The sequence below is a fragment of the Sinohyriopsis cumingii genome, chromosome 3, assembly GCF_028554795.1.
Source record: "Sinohyriopsis cumingii isolate HCF-2022 chromosome 3, ASM2855479v2, whole genome shotgun sequence".
Taxonomy (NCBI): domain Eukaryota; kingdom Metazoa; phylum Mollusca; class Bivalvia; order Unionida; family Unionidae; genus Sinohyriopsis; species Sinohyriopsis cumingii.
In genome coordinates this window covers 143067802-143083148 of record NC_142963.1, presented here as the reverse complement: position 1 = coordinate 143083148, position 15347 = coordinate 143067802, and the positions used below count along the sequence as shown (strand labels likewise).

Here is a 15347-nt window from a genome sequence, read left to right as displayed (position 1 = left end):
ATAACTTTTGTGATATAAAGTGTTTATATATGTATGCAGACTATTATCATTGCTTTTTTTCTTTTCCAGTAAAATAAACCCGGTTTACATTTATTTTGATAAAGCAGTCAACATCTTTGACATGCAAGTTTCATAACTTCTTGCTGTCTCTGTTTTATACAATGGTATTTTTCCCCTTTGTAACCTCATTGTGGATTAAATGTAGCATTTTTTAATTTCTCAGCAAAGAGTACATGTGCAGCATCTTTATAGGTTAACTCAGAACTTTGCATCGACCTTCTCTTGTTTATTATGCATGGCAATATTTCACTAGCAAGTGCAGTGATTAGTAATGTCATCATGCATGAAAAAAAGTCAAGACAATACGAAGAAAGGTCAACAATGATTTGACATTTCATTTAAATAATTGGAAGATAATCATATTTTCTAAATTTCTCTCTTCTGTTCAACAAGACATCAAAGGCATCCTGATAAATCTTTCTCTTTTTACGATATCAAAAAGTAATAAAAATAAAATATTTTTCAGCATGTGAAGAATGAAAACTTACATAATATTCTCAGTGGGACCAAGGATAGTTCTGCCAAGTGGTGTACCTTGGAAAGCTGTGGCATGAAGATGATCAAATACAACCTCCTGCAGGTTGGTCTCCACTTCCTACAATAATAAGAGCTATTAGAGAAAAGTACACAACTAGAACTATCAGAAAATAGTACATCACAAAGGGACCTGTCTACTACAGTTTGCTTGCCAAGGTCATTATGGGAGGAATTTATGTTGGGAAACCAATGTAAGGCTAAGTTGCATATTCAAAGATCATTGCCTCTCTAAATGATGACAAAGAATACTGGAAACTAAACTCCATCAAGATCTTGTCAGTATGAAGCTACATGCGAATTTCAGGCTAAAATTTATTTTAAACAACACCCCAAAAAAACCAACCTTGGTAAGATCATGTTGTTGAAGTCCAAGACAGGAAAGTGGACAAACAGCAGCCACCACTCTTGTAAATGATATGGAACATTAAAAATAACTCATTTCGTTAAAATCCAACAATTTCCAGTCCAGTAAAGTCAAGGCTTCACCAACTGCATCAACCAAAGCTCTCAAAACACAAACATGTGACATTGATAGAGTACCCTGCCAACCATGATTGATATTTTTTCTTGTAAAATCATTTTTCATGTTTCAGTTACTCGTCTAGCAATTTCTTTTCCATATTACAGTGACAATCAATATAAACATATAGCTTTCTTTATTCCTGAACAAGACAGTGTCTGATCCATCTAAAGACTTTTGTAGAGGCAGGCAGTATAATTAATATTAAAATGTCCTTATTGGTACTAAAGTACCATATAGTGTTAATTGGATATTTTAACGTAGCTTTAACAATATTTTAGTCATATCACTACAATGTCTGCACTGTGGCAGTTATAGTGATGTCTATCACTGAGGCATCATGCCGCAGACATGTCCCACCCAGTCACATTAACCTAACATTAGGCTGACCAGTCCTAGCACTAGCCTCTTAATGCAGAGCGCCAAGTGAGGTAGCTGTTAGTACCATTTTTATAAGTCTTTGTTATGACTTGGCTGGGGTTCAAACCCACGACTTCCCTCACCTGAAGCAGATGCTCTAACCACTTAGGCCAGAGGAGCGGTGTACCCTAGTTCTGAGAGAAATACATTTTTGGCAATTTTATAAAGTAATGGTACTTTAGTCTTGGCTAGTAATATCTGGATCATTATGGATCTAGACTAATGATATTAAAGGTGGTCAATTTTGATGGGAATTATTTTTATAATCTCACTCTGAGATTGCTCAATTTCTGCACTGCCGAAATATTCCTGCTATATGACCTGTTGCAGTGGTATGGCAGGATAGGGAAATATCTGGGTACAATGCCAAGTCTGTAGAGTTTAGGTAATGGGGGGGGGGGGGGCAGGATACGGAAGTGTTAGTGTACAATGATCATTCAGCAGAGGAGGCTGGCTAACACAGGGATCAATACATGGAAGTGTCAGTGTACAATGTCCAGTTTGTAAAGGACACAGAGTAATAGTGGGAAATGGATACAAAAGTGTCAGTCATGATGGCCAGTCTGCAGCAAAAGCTGGCTTACGGTTGGATCAGTATAGGTAAATATCAGTGTACAATGCCAAGTCTGCAGAGGAGGCTGGGTAATGGTGAGGACAGGAAGGAAAGTGTCAGTGTATAATGGCCAGTCTGCAAATACAGCTACGTGATAATGGGGTCAGTATAGAATATGCCAATGTACAATGGCCAGTCTGAAAAATGACGCTGGGTAATGGGGGGTGGGTGAAGGATAGAGAATGCCAATGTATGATTGGCCAGTCTGAAAAATGAGGCTTGGTAATGGTGGGGACATAGAGAATGCCAGTGTACAATTGGCCAGTCTGAAAAAAGAGGCTGGGTAATGGTGGGGACATAGAGAATGCCAGTGTACAATTGGCCAGTCTGAAAATTGAGGCTGGGTAATGGTGGGGACAGGATAGAGAATGCCAGGGTATGATTGGCCAGTCTGAAAATTGAGGCTTGGTAATGGTGGGGACAGGATAGAGAATGCCAGTGTATGATTGGCCAGTCGGAAAATTGAGGCTTGGTAATGGTGGGGACAGGATAGAGAATGCCAGTACAATTGGCCAGTCTGAAAATTGATGCTGGTAATGGTGGGGACAGGATAGAGAATGCCAGTGTACAATTGGCCAGTCTGAAAATTGATGCTGGGTAATGGTGGGGACAGGATAAGGATGCATCAGTGTAAGATTCACAGCCAACTTTAAATGTCCACTGCGTATGTTACTGTTGAAGAATCTGTGAAACCTACAAGAAATATGCTTCAAAGTATAACAATTCAATCTGAATCCATTACCATGCATAATTTATGGTATTCATGCAATTGTTTCAATTCTAGAGTCAAGATGGCTCAATGGGTGTTGAAATGGGGAGCCTTTTTCTTATTGCCATGGCAATAGATTTTACAACAAAAAAGTAATGTCAGTAATAAGAAATTTCTGCAGGATCACTGACAAAACAAATCTGATTCAGACTTCTCTGAGTTTTTCTTACAAGCTTCCTATCAATTCTGCCAAAAAGGGTATTCAAAACTGCCAGTAAAACAACCCAGATCTGATGCTGCAAATGGCATGCAAGTTTGTTACACAGTCAGATCCATTTAATTCTAGTCAGGAAGTCTGTGACTGGCCACAGAACAACCGATCAAAAGCATCAATACATAATCTGCATTATTTTTTTAAAATAAAAGTACAAATATTTGCATCATGCAAATCTTCATAGTCAGAAAGGACATGAGACTCATTCATTTTTTATAAGCAAACTACATGTTGCAGACATAAGGAGGGAAATGCAAGGTAACAATAAATCAATCTTTTCAGTAATTCAACTTTTGTTCATGTGTTCTCCATGGTGATTGACTGTGGTTAATGTAAATTCCCACCAATGTCACTGCAAATTTCTAATTGTCATCAGTATTTGAGATTATATGCAACTGTTTTATTATTACAGCAATGGGTTAGAGAAACTGCATTATCTCAAATAAAAAGTATTGGTGGCAGAAGGGTATTGTCTGGCCCGGACAATTAAGTCATCCTTTTCATTCACAGTTTTTTTTCAAAGTACCAGGTGGTCACTGGTCTAAGGTGGTTACTTGTATAGATTACTCGCACATCTCACCTATCTCCATGAGATTGTCTTACTGATTTCCATCCTTAGGATGTGAGAAAGCTTGCCAGTAACTTTTTCTATTCTTCCTCCACCAAATATATTTGCCACCATGTGTTTAAAAATGGTACTAAATGCACAAAACCAAACCAAATCACTTTTGTTCACTGGACACTAATGATTGCAGTTCAGTAAAACATTCTTAAATGAACACAGTTTTTAGAAAGGTAGACAGCTGAATTAGGTTTGATAAGTACCTGAATTGCTAAATTTTGGACCAAAATATATGACCAGTCTGTACAGGATGCCAGCTTACAGTGAAGCTCTATACTTCAATGCATTTCATTTCAATAACCAAATATTTCATTATCAGAAAAGTTTAAAGGAGACCATAATGACATCTGACAGACTTTGCAAATTTTGAAGAAAAATGTTTCCTGTTAAAATAATATCCAGGGTTTCGACTGGCTTTTTTCTTCCAATGGCATGATGTTACCTACGAACAGATTTTGAGGTAGAACATTACTCAAACTTTTTGCATCCAGCAATTGTTCATACTGAAATAACCTGAAATAGATCAGACAGTAATATAACTAAGTACAAAGTTATGAAATTGCCGGGTCGGCAAACTTGTTTTGTCATTAAAGGCATCACTGTAATAAGACCCCACTGATCAGGAGAAAATTTTGTTTAATTTTTCTTTCTTTCTTACATTCAGATTTTTTAAATAGATCACTGAAATAAAACAAATTTGTTCGCATAGCATGAATGAAGTATACTGAAAGTGACAGTGGCACATAAATACAAGTCAGGAGTGGCACAAAAATACAGGTCAGAAGTTTTTTCTTTCAAGTATGCCATCTCATTTTATGCTCATAGAAGTTTTAACTGTCCAAGTCAGCAGTGGGGCATTACATACTGGTCTCAAATGGAGCTAGAGTCAGGTGACACTCATGTGACTGCTGACTGAGGTATACTGCTCTTACCGACCTATGACTGAAACACTCGAGATATACAACCAGAAAAGTTGTTTGGTCACACTCTCAACAGCCTGAAAACCCCAAGAGTGGATCTAAGGAAGTGTGTAAAATAAATTCTTGTTCATCTTCAATGCTAATTTACTTTTATTTGTTGGAAAAACCTAATCGCAAAATAAAGATGCCAAACCTGAAAAGAACTAACAGCCAAGAAATCACCCCTCCCCATAAAAATGTAAAAACAACCCAAACCACTGATATAGATAATTTAATCATAAAATAACTAGTCATTTGTAATACTGTAGCAATATTAAATGTTTGTAAATGCTGCAACATGGAAAATATGTGAATTAATGGCCATTGAAAAAATAATACCCCTTTCTATTGTCATTACCATGAACAGAACAGTCATGAATTAATAATTAATAACGTGTAATATTTTATATTCATAAAAGTTTTATCTGTCCAAGTCAGCAGTGGGGCATCACACACTGGACTCCAATGGAGCTAGAGTCAGGTAATGCTCATGTGACTGCTGACTCAGGTATACTGCTCTTACACACCTATGACTCAAGCACTCTCGATGTACAACCGGAAAAGTTGTTGGGACAGATTGTGAACAGCGTGAAAAGCCCAAGAGTGGATCTAAGGAAGTGTGTAAAATAAATTCTTGTTTATCTTCAATGCTAATTTACTTTTATTTGTTGGAAAAACCTAATCACAAAATAAAGATGCCAGCCCTGGAAAGAACTAACTGCCAAGAAACCTCCCCCACAAAAATGTAAAAATACAAAACAAACTGATACAGAAAAATCAGTCACAAAACAACTAGTCATTTATAATATTGTAGCACCACTAAATGTTTGTGAATGCCGCAACATAGAAAATATGTGAATTAATGACCAGTAAATACATAATTCCCTTTCCTATAGTCATTACCATGAACAAAACTGGTTATATGAATTAATAATTGACAAGTCTGTAATAGTTTATGCTCATGAAAGTTTTATCTAAGTCAGCAGTGGGGCATCACACACTGGACTCCAATGGAGCTAGAGTCAGGTGACACTTACGTGACTGCTGACTGAGGTATAATACTCTTACACACCTATGACTCAAGCAGTCTCAACGTACAACTGGAAAGTTGTTGGGACAGACTGTTAACAGAATGAAAACCCCAAGAGTGGATCTAAGGAAGTGTGTAAAATAAATTCTTGTTTCTCTTCATTGCTAATTTATTTTTATCTGTTGAGAAAATCCTTATCACAAAAATACTTGTTTCAAATTCTTTTGTTAGTTTTGTTTTCAAAACTTGCAGAAACTGCTGAAATAAAAATCTGACATCCCCCACACAAAAAAAACTACAGTAAAAAATTTTTTCAATTATAAAGCTACTTATTTGGATTTAAGGAAGTGTTGCAAAAACCTAATCACAAAAATGTTTGCTTTAAATTATTGAAATAAAAATGACTACCCCAAAACAAATTACTGCCAAAAAATGTATCACAAGAACTGACAGAGAAAAATCATTTATAACAAAATTAGTTATTTGCAATATTAAAGCACCATTAAATGTTTGTGAATGCTGTAACATAGAAAGTCTGTGAATTAATGACCATTAAAATTATAATACCCTTCCCAACAGTCATTACCACAAAAAGAAATATGAGGAATTAAATGTAATCAATAATTCTGTAATAGTTTATGCTGATAGAAGTTTTAACTGTCCAAGTCAGCAGTGGGGCATCACACACTGGACTCCAATGGAGCTAGAGTCAGGTGACACTCATGTGACTGATGACTAAGGTATACTGCTCTTACACACCTATGACTCAAGCACTCTCGATGTACAACCGGAAAAGTTGTTGGGACAGACTGTTAACAGCCTGAAAACCCCAAGAGTGGATCTAAGGAAGTGTGTAAAATAAATTATTCTTTCCCTTCATTGCTAACTTATTTTATTTGTTGAGAAAATCCTTATCACAAAAATGTGTTTCAAATTCTTTTGTTAACATTATTTAAAAACTTGCAGGTACTGTGCTGAAATAAAAATTCTTGCTATTCATCACTGCTAACTGACTTTATTTGATGGAAAAACCTAATTGCCAAAAATATTTGCATTAAGGTACTGAAATAAAGATGCAGATTCTGAAAGGAGTTAAATGCCAAGAAAAGAAAACAAAATTATACAAAAATTACAGATATAGAAAAATGAATTATAAAACAACTAATTTCAATGTAATATTGTAGCACTAATAAATGTTTATGAAAGCTGTAACATAGAATGTCTGTGAATTAATTACCATTAAAAACATAATACCCTTTCCTATAGTCATTACCATGAAAAGAACTATGAGGAGTGAAACATATCTTAAGTCTGAAATAGTTTATGCTGATCAAAGTTTTAACTGTCCAAGTCAGCAGTGGGGCATCACACACTGGACTACAATGGAGCTAGAGTCAGGTGACACTCATGTGACTGCTGACTGAGGTATACTGCTCTTACACACCTATGACTCAAGCACTCTCGATGTACAACCAGAAAAGTTGTTGGGACAGACTGTGAACAGCCTGAAAAACCCAAGAGTGGATCTAAGGAAGTGTGTAAAATAAATTCTTGTTTCTCTTCATTGCTAATTTATTTTTATTTGTTAAGAAAATGCTCATCACAAAAATGCTTGTTTCAAATTCTTTTGTTACTTTTGTTTCAAATACTTGCAGAAACTGTTGAAATAAAAATTGCCCCCCCCCCTTTCTTAAACTGTAAAATATTTAACAGAAAATCAATTATGAAACTACTTATTTGGATCCAAGGAAGTGTGTAAAATAAATTCTTGTTTCTCTTCATTGCTAACTTATTTTTATTTGCTGAAAAACCTAATCACAAAAATATTTGCTTTAAATTATTGAAATAAAAATGACTACCCCAAAAAGAATTAACTGTCGAAAAAGTATCACAAGAACTGAAAGAGAAAACTCACTTATAACACAACTAGTTATTTTCAATATTGAAGCACCAATAAATGTTTCTGAATGATGCAACATAGAATATCTGTGAATTAATGACCATTAAATACATAATACCCTTCCCAACAATCATTACCACAAAAAAGAAATATGAGGAATTAATTGTAATCAATAATTCTGTATTAGTTTATGCTGATAAAAGTTTTATCTGTCCAAGTCAGCAGTGGGGCATCACACACTGGACTCCAATGGAGCTAGAGTCAGGTGACACTCATGTGACTGCTGACTGAGGTATACTGCTCTTACACACCTATGACTCAAGCACTCTCGATGTACAACCGGAAAAGTTGTTGGGACAGACTTTTAACAGCCTGAAAACCCCAAGAGTGGATCTAAGGAAGTGTGTAAAATAAATTATTCTTTCCCTTCATTGCTAACTTATTTTATTTGTTGAGAAAATCCTTATCACAAAAATGTGTTTCAAATTCTTTTGTTAACATTATTTAAAAACTTGCAGATCCTGTGCTGAAATAAAAATTCTTGTTTCTCATCATTGCTAACTGATTTTATTTGTTGGAAAAACCTAATTGCCAAAATGTTTGCTTTAAATTACTGAAATAAAGATGAAAATCCTGAAAGGTATTAACTGCCAAGAAAAAAACACAAAATTATACAAAAATTACAGATACAGAAAAAAATCAATTAAAAAACAACTAGTCATTTCTATGTAATATTGCAGGACAAATAAATGTTTATGAAAGCTGTAGCATAGAATGTCTGTGAATTAATTACCGTTAAAAACATAATACCCTTTCCTACAGTCATTACCATGAAAAGAACTATGAGGAGTGAAACGTATCTTAAGTCTGAAATAGTTTATGCTGATCAAAGTTTTAACTGTCCAAGTCAGCAGTGGGGCATCACACTGGACTACAATGGAGCTAGAGTCAGGTGACACTCATGTGACTGCTGACTGAGGTATACTGCTCTTACACACCTATGACTCAAGCACTCTCGATGTACAACCAGAAAAGTTGTTGGGACAGACTGTGAACAGCCTGAAAACCCCAAGAGTGGATCTAAGGAAGTGTGTAAAATAAATTCTTGTTTCTCTTCATTGCTAATTTATTTTTATTTGTTAAGAAAATGCTCATCACAAAAATGCTTGTTTCAAATTCTTTTGTTACTCTTGTTTCAATACTTGCAGAAACTGTTGAAATAAAAATTGCCCCCCCCCCTTTTTAAACTGTAAAATATTTAACAGAAAATCAATTATGAAACTACTTATTTGGATCCAAGGAAGTGCGTAAAATAAATTCTTGTTTCTCTCCATTGCTAACTTATTTTTATTTGTTGAGAAAATGCTCATCACAAAAATGCTTGTTCCAAATTCTTTTGTTACTTTTGTTTCAATACTTGCAGAAACTGTTGAAATAAAAAGTGGCCCCCCCCAAAAAAATTTTTTTTTTTATACTGTAAAATATTTAATACAAAATCAATTATTAAACTACTTATTTGGATCTAAGGAAGTGTGTAAAATAAATTCTTGTTTCTCTTCATTGCTAACTTATTTTTATTTGTTAAAAAAGCTAACCACAAAAATATTTGCTTTAAATTATTGAAATAAAAATGACTACCCCAAAAAGAATCAACTGCCGAAAAAGTATCACAAGAACTGAAAGAGAAAAATCACTTATAACACAACTAGTTATTTCCAATATTGAAGCACCAATAAATGTTTCTGAATGATGCAACATAGAATATCTGTGAATTAATGACCAGTAAATACATAATTCCCTTTCCTATAGTCATTACCAAGAAAAGAACTATGAGGAATTAATTGTAATCAACAATTCTGTATTAGTTTATCTGTCCAAGTCAGCAGTGGGGCATCACACACTGGACTCCAATGGAGCTAGAGTCAGGTGACACTCATGTGACTGCTGACTGAGGTATACTGCTCTTACACACCTATGACTCAAGCACTCTCGATGTACAACCGGAAAAGTTGTTGGGACAGACTTTTAACAGCCTGAAAACCCCAAGAGTGGATCTAAGGAAGTGTGTAAAATAAATTATTCTTTCCCTTCATTGCTAACTTATTTTATTTGTTGAGAAAATCCTTATCACAAAAATGTGTTTCAAATTCTTTTGTTAACATTATTTAAAAACTTGCAGGTACTGTGCTGAAATAAAAATTCTTGCTATTCATCACTGCTAACTGACTTTATTTGATGGAAAAACCTAATTGCCAAAATATTTGCATTAAGGTACTGAAATAAAGATGCAGATTCTGAAAGGAGTTAAATGCCAAGAAAAGAAAACAAAATTATACAAAAATTACAGATATAGAAAAATGAATTATAAAACAACTAATTTCAATGTAATATTGTAGCACTAATAAATGTTTATGAAAGCTGTAACATAGAATGTCTGTGAATTAATTACCATTAAAAACATAATACCCTTTCCTACAGTCATTACCATGAAAAGAACTATGAGGAGTGAAACATATCTTAAGTCTGAAATAGTTTATGCTGATCAAAGTTTTAACTGTCCAAGTCAGCAGTGGGGCATCACACACTGGACTACAATGGAGCTAGAGTCAGGTGACACTCATGTGACTGCTGACTGAGGTATACTGCTCTTACACACCTATGACTCAAGCACTCTCGATGTACAACCAGAAAAGTTGTTGGGACAGACTGTGAACAGCCTGAAAACCCCAAGAGTGGATCTAAGGAAGTGTGTAAAATAAATTCTTGTTTCTCTTCATTGCTAATTTATTTTTATTTGTTAAGAAAATGCTCATCACAAAAATGCTTGTTTCAAATTCTTTTGTTACTCTTGTTTCAATACTTGCAGAAACTGTTGAAATAAAAATTGCCCCCCCCCCCATTTTTTTTAAACTGTAAAATATTTAACAGAAAATCAATTATGAAACTACTTATTTGGATCCAAGGAAGTGTGTAAAATAAATTCTAGTTTCTCTTCATTGCTAACTTATTTTTATTTGCTGAAAAACCTAATCACAAAAATATTTGCTTTAAATTATTGAAATAAAAATGACTACCCCAAAAAGAATTAACTGTCGAAAAAGTATCACAAGAACTGAAAGAGAAAACTCACTTATAACACAACTAGTTATTTTCAATATTGAAGCACCAATAAATGTTTCTGAATGATGCAACATAGAATATCTGTGAATTAATGACCATTAAATACATAATACCCTTCCCAACAATCATTACCACAAAAAAGAAATATGAGGAATTAATTGTAATCAATAATTCTGTATTAGTTTATGCTGATAAAAGTTTTATTTGTCCAAGTCAGCAGTGGGGCATCACACACTGGACTCCAATGGAGCTAGAGTCAGGTGACACTCATGTGACTGCTGACTGAGGTATACTGCTCTTACACACCTATGACTCAAGCACTCTCGATGTACAACCAGAAAAGTTGTTGGGACAGACTGTTAACAGCCTGAAAACCCCAAGAGTGGATCTAAGGAAGTGTGTAAAATAAATTATTCTTTCCCTTCATTGCTAACTTATTTTATTTGTTGAGAAAATCCTTATCACAAAAATGTGTTTCAAATTCTTTTGTTAACATTATTTAAAAACTTGCAGATCCTGTGCTGAAATAAAAATTCTTGTTTCTCATCATTGCTAACTGATTTTATTTGTTGGAAAAAACCTAATTGCCAAAATGTTCGCTTTAAATTACTGAAATAAAGATGAAAATCCTGAAAGGTATTAACTGCCAAGAAAAAAACACAAAATTATACAAAAATTACAGATACAGAAAAAAATCAATTAAAAAACAACTAGTCATTTCTATGTAATATAGCAGGACAAATAAATGTTTATGAAAGCTGTAGCATAGAATGTCTGTGAATTAATTACCGTTAAAAACATAATACCCTTTCCTACAGTCATTACCAAGAAAAGAACTATGAGGAGTGAAACGTATCTTAAGTCTGAAATAGTTTATGCTGATCAAAGTTTTAACTGTCCAAGTCAGCAGTGGGGCATCACACACTGGACTACAATGGAGCTAGAGTCAGGTGACACTCATGTGACTGCTGACTGAGGTATACTACTCTTACACACCTATGACTCAAGCACTCTTGATGTACAACCGGAAAAGTTGTTGGGACAGACTGTTAAAAGCCTGAAAACCCAAGAGTGGATCTAAGGAAGTGTGTAATATAAATTATTGTTCCCCTTAATTGCTAACTTAAATTTATTTGTTGGAAAAAACCTAATCACAAAAATGTTTGCTTTAAATTACTGAATTAAGACACCTATCATGAAAAGAATTAATCACCAAGAAAAGAACAAAAGCTATTAAAAAAATGAGATATAGAAAAATCAATGATAAAACAACTAGTCATTTGTAATAATTTAGCACTAATAAATGTTTGTGAATGCTAAACAGAGAACATCTGTGAATTATTAACCAAGAAAAACACAATACCCTTTTCTATAGTCAAACTATGAACAGAACTGTCAAGAATTAAGTACAATCCTAAAGACTGTAATATTTTATGTTCTTAAAAGTTTAAACTGTTGTCGAAGTCAGCAGTGGGGCATCACACACTGGACTTGAATGGAGCTAGAGTCAGGTGACACTCATGTGACTGCTGACTAAGGTATACTGCTCTTTCATACATATGACTCAAGCACTCTCGATGTACAACCGGAAAAGTTGTTAGGCCAGACTTAAAACAGCCTGATAACCCCAAGAGTGGATCTAAGGAAGTGTGTAATAGAAACTCTTAATTCTCTTCATAGCAAACCAAGTTTTATTGTTTGGATAAACCATTATTAAAAAAAGTTTTGTTTCAAATTCTTTTGTTAACTTTATTTCCAAATGTTTAGAAAATGTGTTGAAATATTTACAAAGCAATAAACACAAAGTTGTTATCTTTTGGAATAAAATGCATTTCTAAAATCTGATTTCAAAAGAATTAATTTTATTTAAATCTTATAAAATATAACTGGAATGGGACATTAAAATTTCATTAAGATGCACCATGGAAAAAGCATTGAAAATTATGATGAAAATTCAACACTACATGCACTTACTCATCAGTGTTCCAACTAGCTAAAATTAGAGAAGCGTGATGTCATATGCATATTTCTAAAGACACCTCTTGTCTTTCCTCACATTCCTAATTTTTAAAGCACTTTAATTCTTTTAACTCTTTTTTCATGAGCACTTATTTGAATCCATTCTTTGTAATTCAATAACTCAATCAGAAATGTGAATGAATGTCGTTTCTGCTTGCTGTTCATATGTATGGTATGGAGTGTGGATAATGGATGTAAAATTTACATCGAGTATGGATATGCTGATTCTGTTGACAAAATGTACACAAATACATGACTAGACATGAAAATGTTCATAAAACAGCAAATTTACAGTTCTTTTTGTACATTATAATCACAAAATGCTTCAAACATGTGTCAGAGTTGAGAACAGATTACAGTTTTGCAAGATTTGTAAATGTTTCACAAAAGGAAAGAACAGAACACTGTGGCAGCCATAGCAGATAATAGATCGGCAACAATTATATTTTATAACCAACTAGACATCACAAGAAGTCCTCTGATGAAATCCCCATGTCAGTATGACTTTCTGTTCAGGAGGATTAACAATAACAAGATTTTCAAGACGGCTTTTGTGGTAACCATACTGGATGCCAGGCTGGCAGCTTATCATTTAGGATCGACTAGACATCATAAGAAGTCTTTAAGTGAGAACTATTCTGACAAGACTATCCAATTAGCATTAACGATAAGAACATTTTAACAAGATGAAATGGTACAATATTGGAAGCTGCACTAGTTTTGTTCTGGACCAAATATCCCATGGGATGAATGTGTGTGTAATCTATCACGCCAATCCTCCAAAATACTTTAGAAGAAGCAGTGATAACAAACTTGTGCTAACAGATGGGTGTATGATGGACAACCGACCATCACATAAGCTCTTTTTGTATATGACTTGTAGAAGTAAAAATGTGGCCCTGAGCAAGTACATATTTGTACAGCACTAAAAATGAAATTATTCCATAATGTAATAAAGACCTTCAAAGCTTAAAAAAATATACAGTAGTCCCCCTCTTGAATGGCCCCCCTGACCAGCGGTCACCTGCTTCTTACAGCCAGAATCCGTTGGCACCGACGAGTTTGTGTTCAAAAGTACCCCTCATGAAAGGCCACCCGGCTAACGCGACCAGCATATTAGTGCAATATAAAATTTACCCCTCACAAGCAGCCACATTTTTATTTTGATATGTATCCAGAACCAGTGTTTTATTTAATCCGATTTCTATTTCCCAATGTCAGGTTTTTGTTACTGAAAGAAGTGTTGACTAAAGTACATGTACCACTAAGGTTAATATTATATCATTTATGCCTCACGGGAAGCCACATTTATTCCATAAAGTCGAGAAAGACTCAAATTTTAATCCATACAAAAGGGTAAGTACATGTAATCCAATTAGCCTTACTGCTCTGTTATCATAAGATGTCTGGTTTAGTCACTTCGATAATTGTTAAAATTACAATTATTGAACAGTAGTAACAGCTGAGAAGTGGCAGCATCGATGTACAATACCCAAGTCAGCAGGAAATTGGTTTGATAGCCTTTATGGCTTCCCTTAGTAAGATGTTCACTTTGATAATTAGTGGCTATTACTAATGACAATAATTGTCAAAATTACAAATCCTAATGGCCACGAGGTCAAATCTGCGTGATGTTAATGGTACATATCAAAGCCGTTTTGGCTTCACTCACTTAGTGTAAAGAAATGTATAAAAACAATAGGGTACCAGACTGCGACTAACGAATCACGTGACAAGATCACTTCCTTTAAAAACATGGCAATTTGTTTAGATGCATGAAAAAATTGTTTTATCAGTATTGTAGTTGGCAAGAGGTTCGGGGGGGGGGGGGGGGGAGGAGAGGATTCTTGCAGAAAAGTAATGTCGGAAAGACTCAGATAAACAATATCGTGAAAGATAAGAAAACAATTCTGCAGAAGTGGGAAGGTGAAATGGACGAAGAAAGGAAGATTGTTTGAGCCAGATGTTTGTATCCTGATTTGAATGACAAGAAAAGGCAAAAATTTTGTCAGCTGAATTGAGATATGACGACTTTACTGCAAGTAATAGACAGTTGCACAGATTTCAAGTGTGACACAATATTAAGAGTTCCGTCCTTATTGGAGAATCAGCTGATGTTAATCAGGGATCGTCCTGGGCTTTGCCAATGTCGCAAATTGCGATTTTTTTCCCTTATTGGCGACAAAAATATCCCATTTGGCGATTTTTTTGGCGACATACTTATTGGTTATTTAATTTGTACATACAATCATGGATTTGGACTGGATAAATTAAAAGGCAGAACTAAAGGAAGCCACAAACTTGACTAAGCAATGCATTGGAATCAGTCTGTTACACAAACGATCCTTTGTTCTTATTGACAACCCCATCTTTACAGTGCATTGTTACATCATAATCTGCTTATGCTGACATCTGGGCTGAGGACTGTATGCTGCGATACAGTCAATCATGCTACCGCACTATACCTACAACTGACTGACTTCTGAAGACGCGAATAGAACGGATACAATTAATTGTATCGCTAATCCTTCTGTTTTTTTGTTTTTTTATATATACACCAATAC

At 34.6% G+C, this 15347-nt stretch overlaps 1 protein-coding gene and 12 non-coding genes across 13 annotated transcripts in view; all 13 read right to left on the bottom strand.

Moving 5' to 3' along the window:
* Positions 1-15347, bottom strand: part of LOC149803990 (mitochondrial-processing peptidase subunit beta-like) — a 59773-nt gene that overhangs the window by 24922 nt on the left and 19504 nt on the right. Inside the window, exon 6 of the mRNA XM_089953855.1 lies at positions 549-655. Within this exon, the coding sequence (XP_089809981.1) occupies positions 549-655 (107 nt within the window). The remainder of the gene's footprint in view (positions 1-548; positions 656-15347) is intronic.
* On the bottom strand, positions 4589-4788 carry LOC149804002 (small nucleolar RNA SNORA53). Its single transcript, XR_016420364.1, has one exon. It is a non-coding gene; the product is annotated as a small nucleolar RNA SNORA53 (small nucleolar RNA).
* On the bottom strand, positions 5139-5338 carry LOC149804001 (small nucleolar RNA SNORA53). The gene has a single exon (XR_016420359.1). It is a non-coding gene; the product is annotated as a small nucleolar RNA SNORA53 (small nucleolar RNA).
* LOC149804000 (small nucleolar RNA SNORA53) lies at positions 5684-5882 on the bottom strand. Its single transcript, XR_016420362.1, has one exon. It is a non-coding gene; the product is annotated as a small nucleolar RNA SNORA53 (small nucleolar RNA).
* On the bottom strand, positions 6401-6600 carry LOC149803999 (small nucleolar RNA SNORA53). Its single transcript, XR_016420352.1, has one exon. It is a non-coding gene; the product is annotated as a small nucleolar RNA SNORA53 (small nucleolar RNA).
* LOC149803998 (small nucleolar RNA SNORA53) lies at positions 7086-7285 on the bottom strand. The gene has a single exon (XR_016420358.1). It is a non-coding gene; the product is annotated as a small nucleolar RNA SNORA53 (small nucleolar RNA).
* Positions 7853-8052, bottom strand: LOC149803997 (small nucleolar RNA SNORA53). The gene has a single exon (XR_016420361.1). It is a non-coding gene; the product is annotated as a small nucleolar RNA SNORA53 (small nucleolar RNA).
* LOC149803996 (small nucleolar RNA SNORA53) lies at positions 8542-8739 on the bottom strand. Its single transcript, XR_016420356.1, has one exon. It is a non-coding gene; the product is annotated as a small nucleolar RNA SNORA53 (small nucleolar RNA).
* On the bottom strand, positions 9514-9713 carry LOC149803995 (small nucleolar RNA SNORA53). The gene has a single exon (XR_016420360.1). It is a non-coding gene; the product is annotated as a small nucleolar RNA SNORA53 (small nucleolar RNA).
* On the bottom strand, positions 10198-10397 carry LOC149803994 (small nucleolar RNA SNORA53). The gene has a single exon (XR_016420353.1). It is a non-coding gene; the product is annotated as a small nucleolar RNA SNORA53 (small nucleolar RNA).
* Positions 10968-11167, bottom strand: LOC149803993 (small nucleolar RNA SNORA53). The gene has a single exon (XR_016420354.1). It is a non-coding gene; the product is annotated as a small nucleolar RNA SNORA53 (small nucleolar RNA).
* LOC149803992 (small nucleolar RNA SNORA53) lies at positions 11658-11856 on the bottom strand. The gene has a single exon (XR_016420357.1). It is a non-coding gene; the product is annotated as a small nucleolar RNA SNORA53 (small nucleolar RNA).
* Positions 12219-12418, bottom strand: LOC149803991 (small nucleolar RNA SNORA53). The gene has a single exon (XR_016420363.1). It is a non-coding gene; the product is annotated as a small nucleolar RNA SNORA53 (small nucleolar RNA).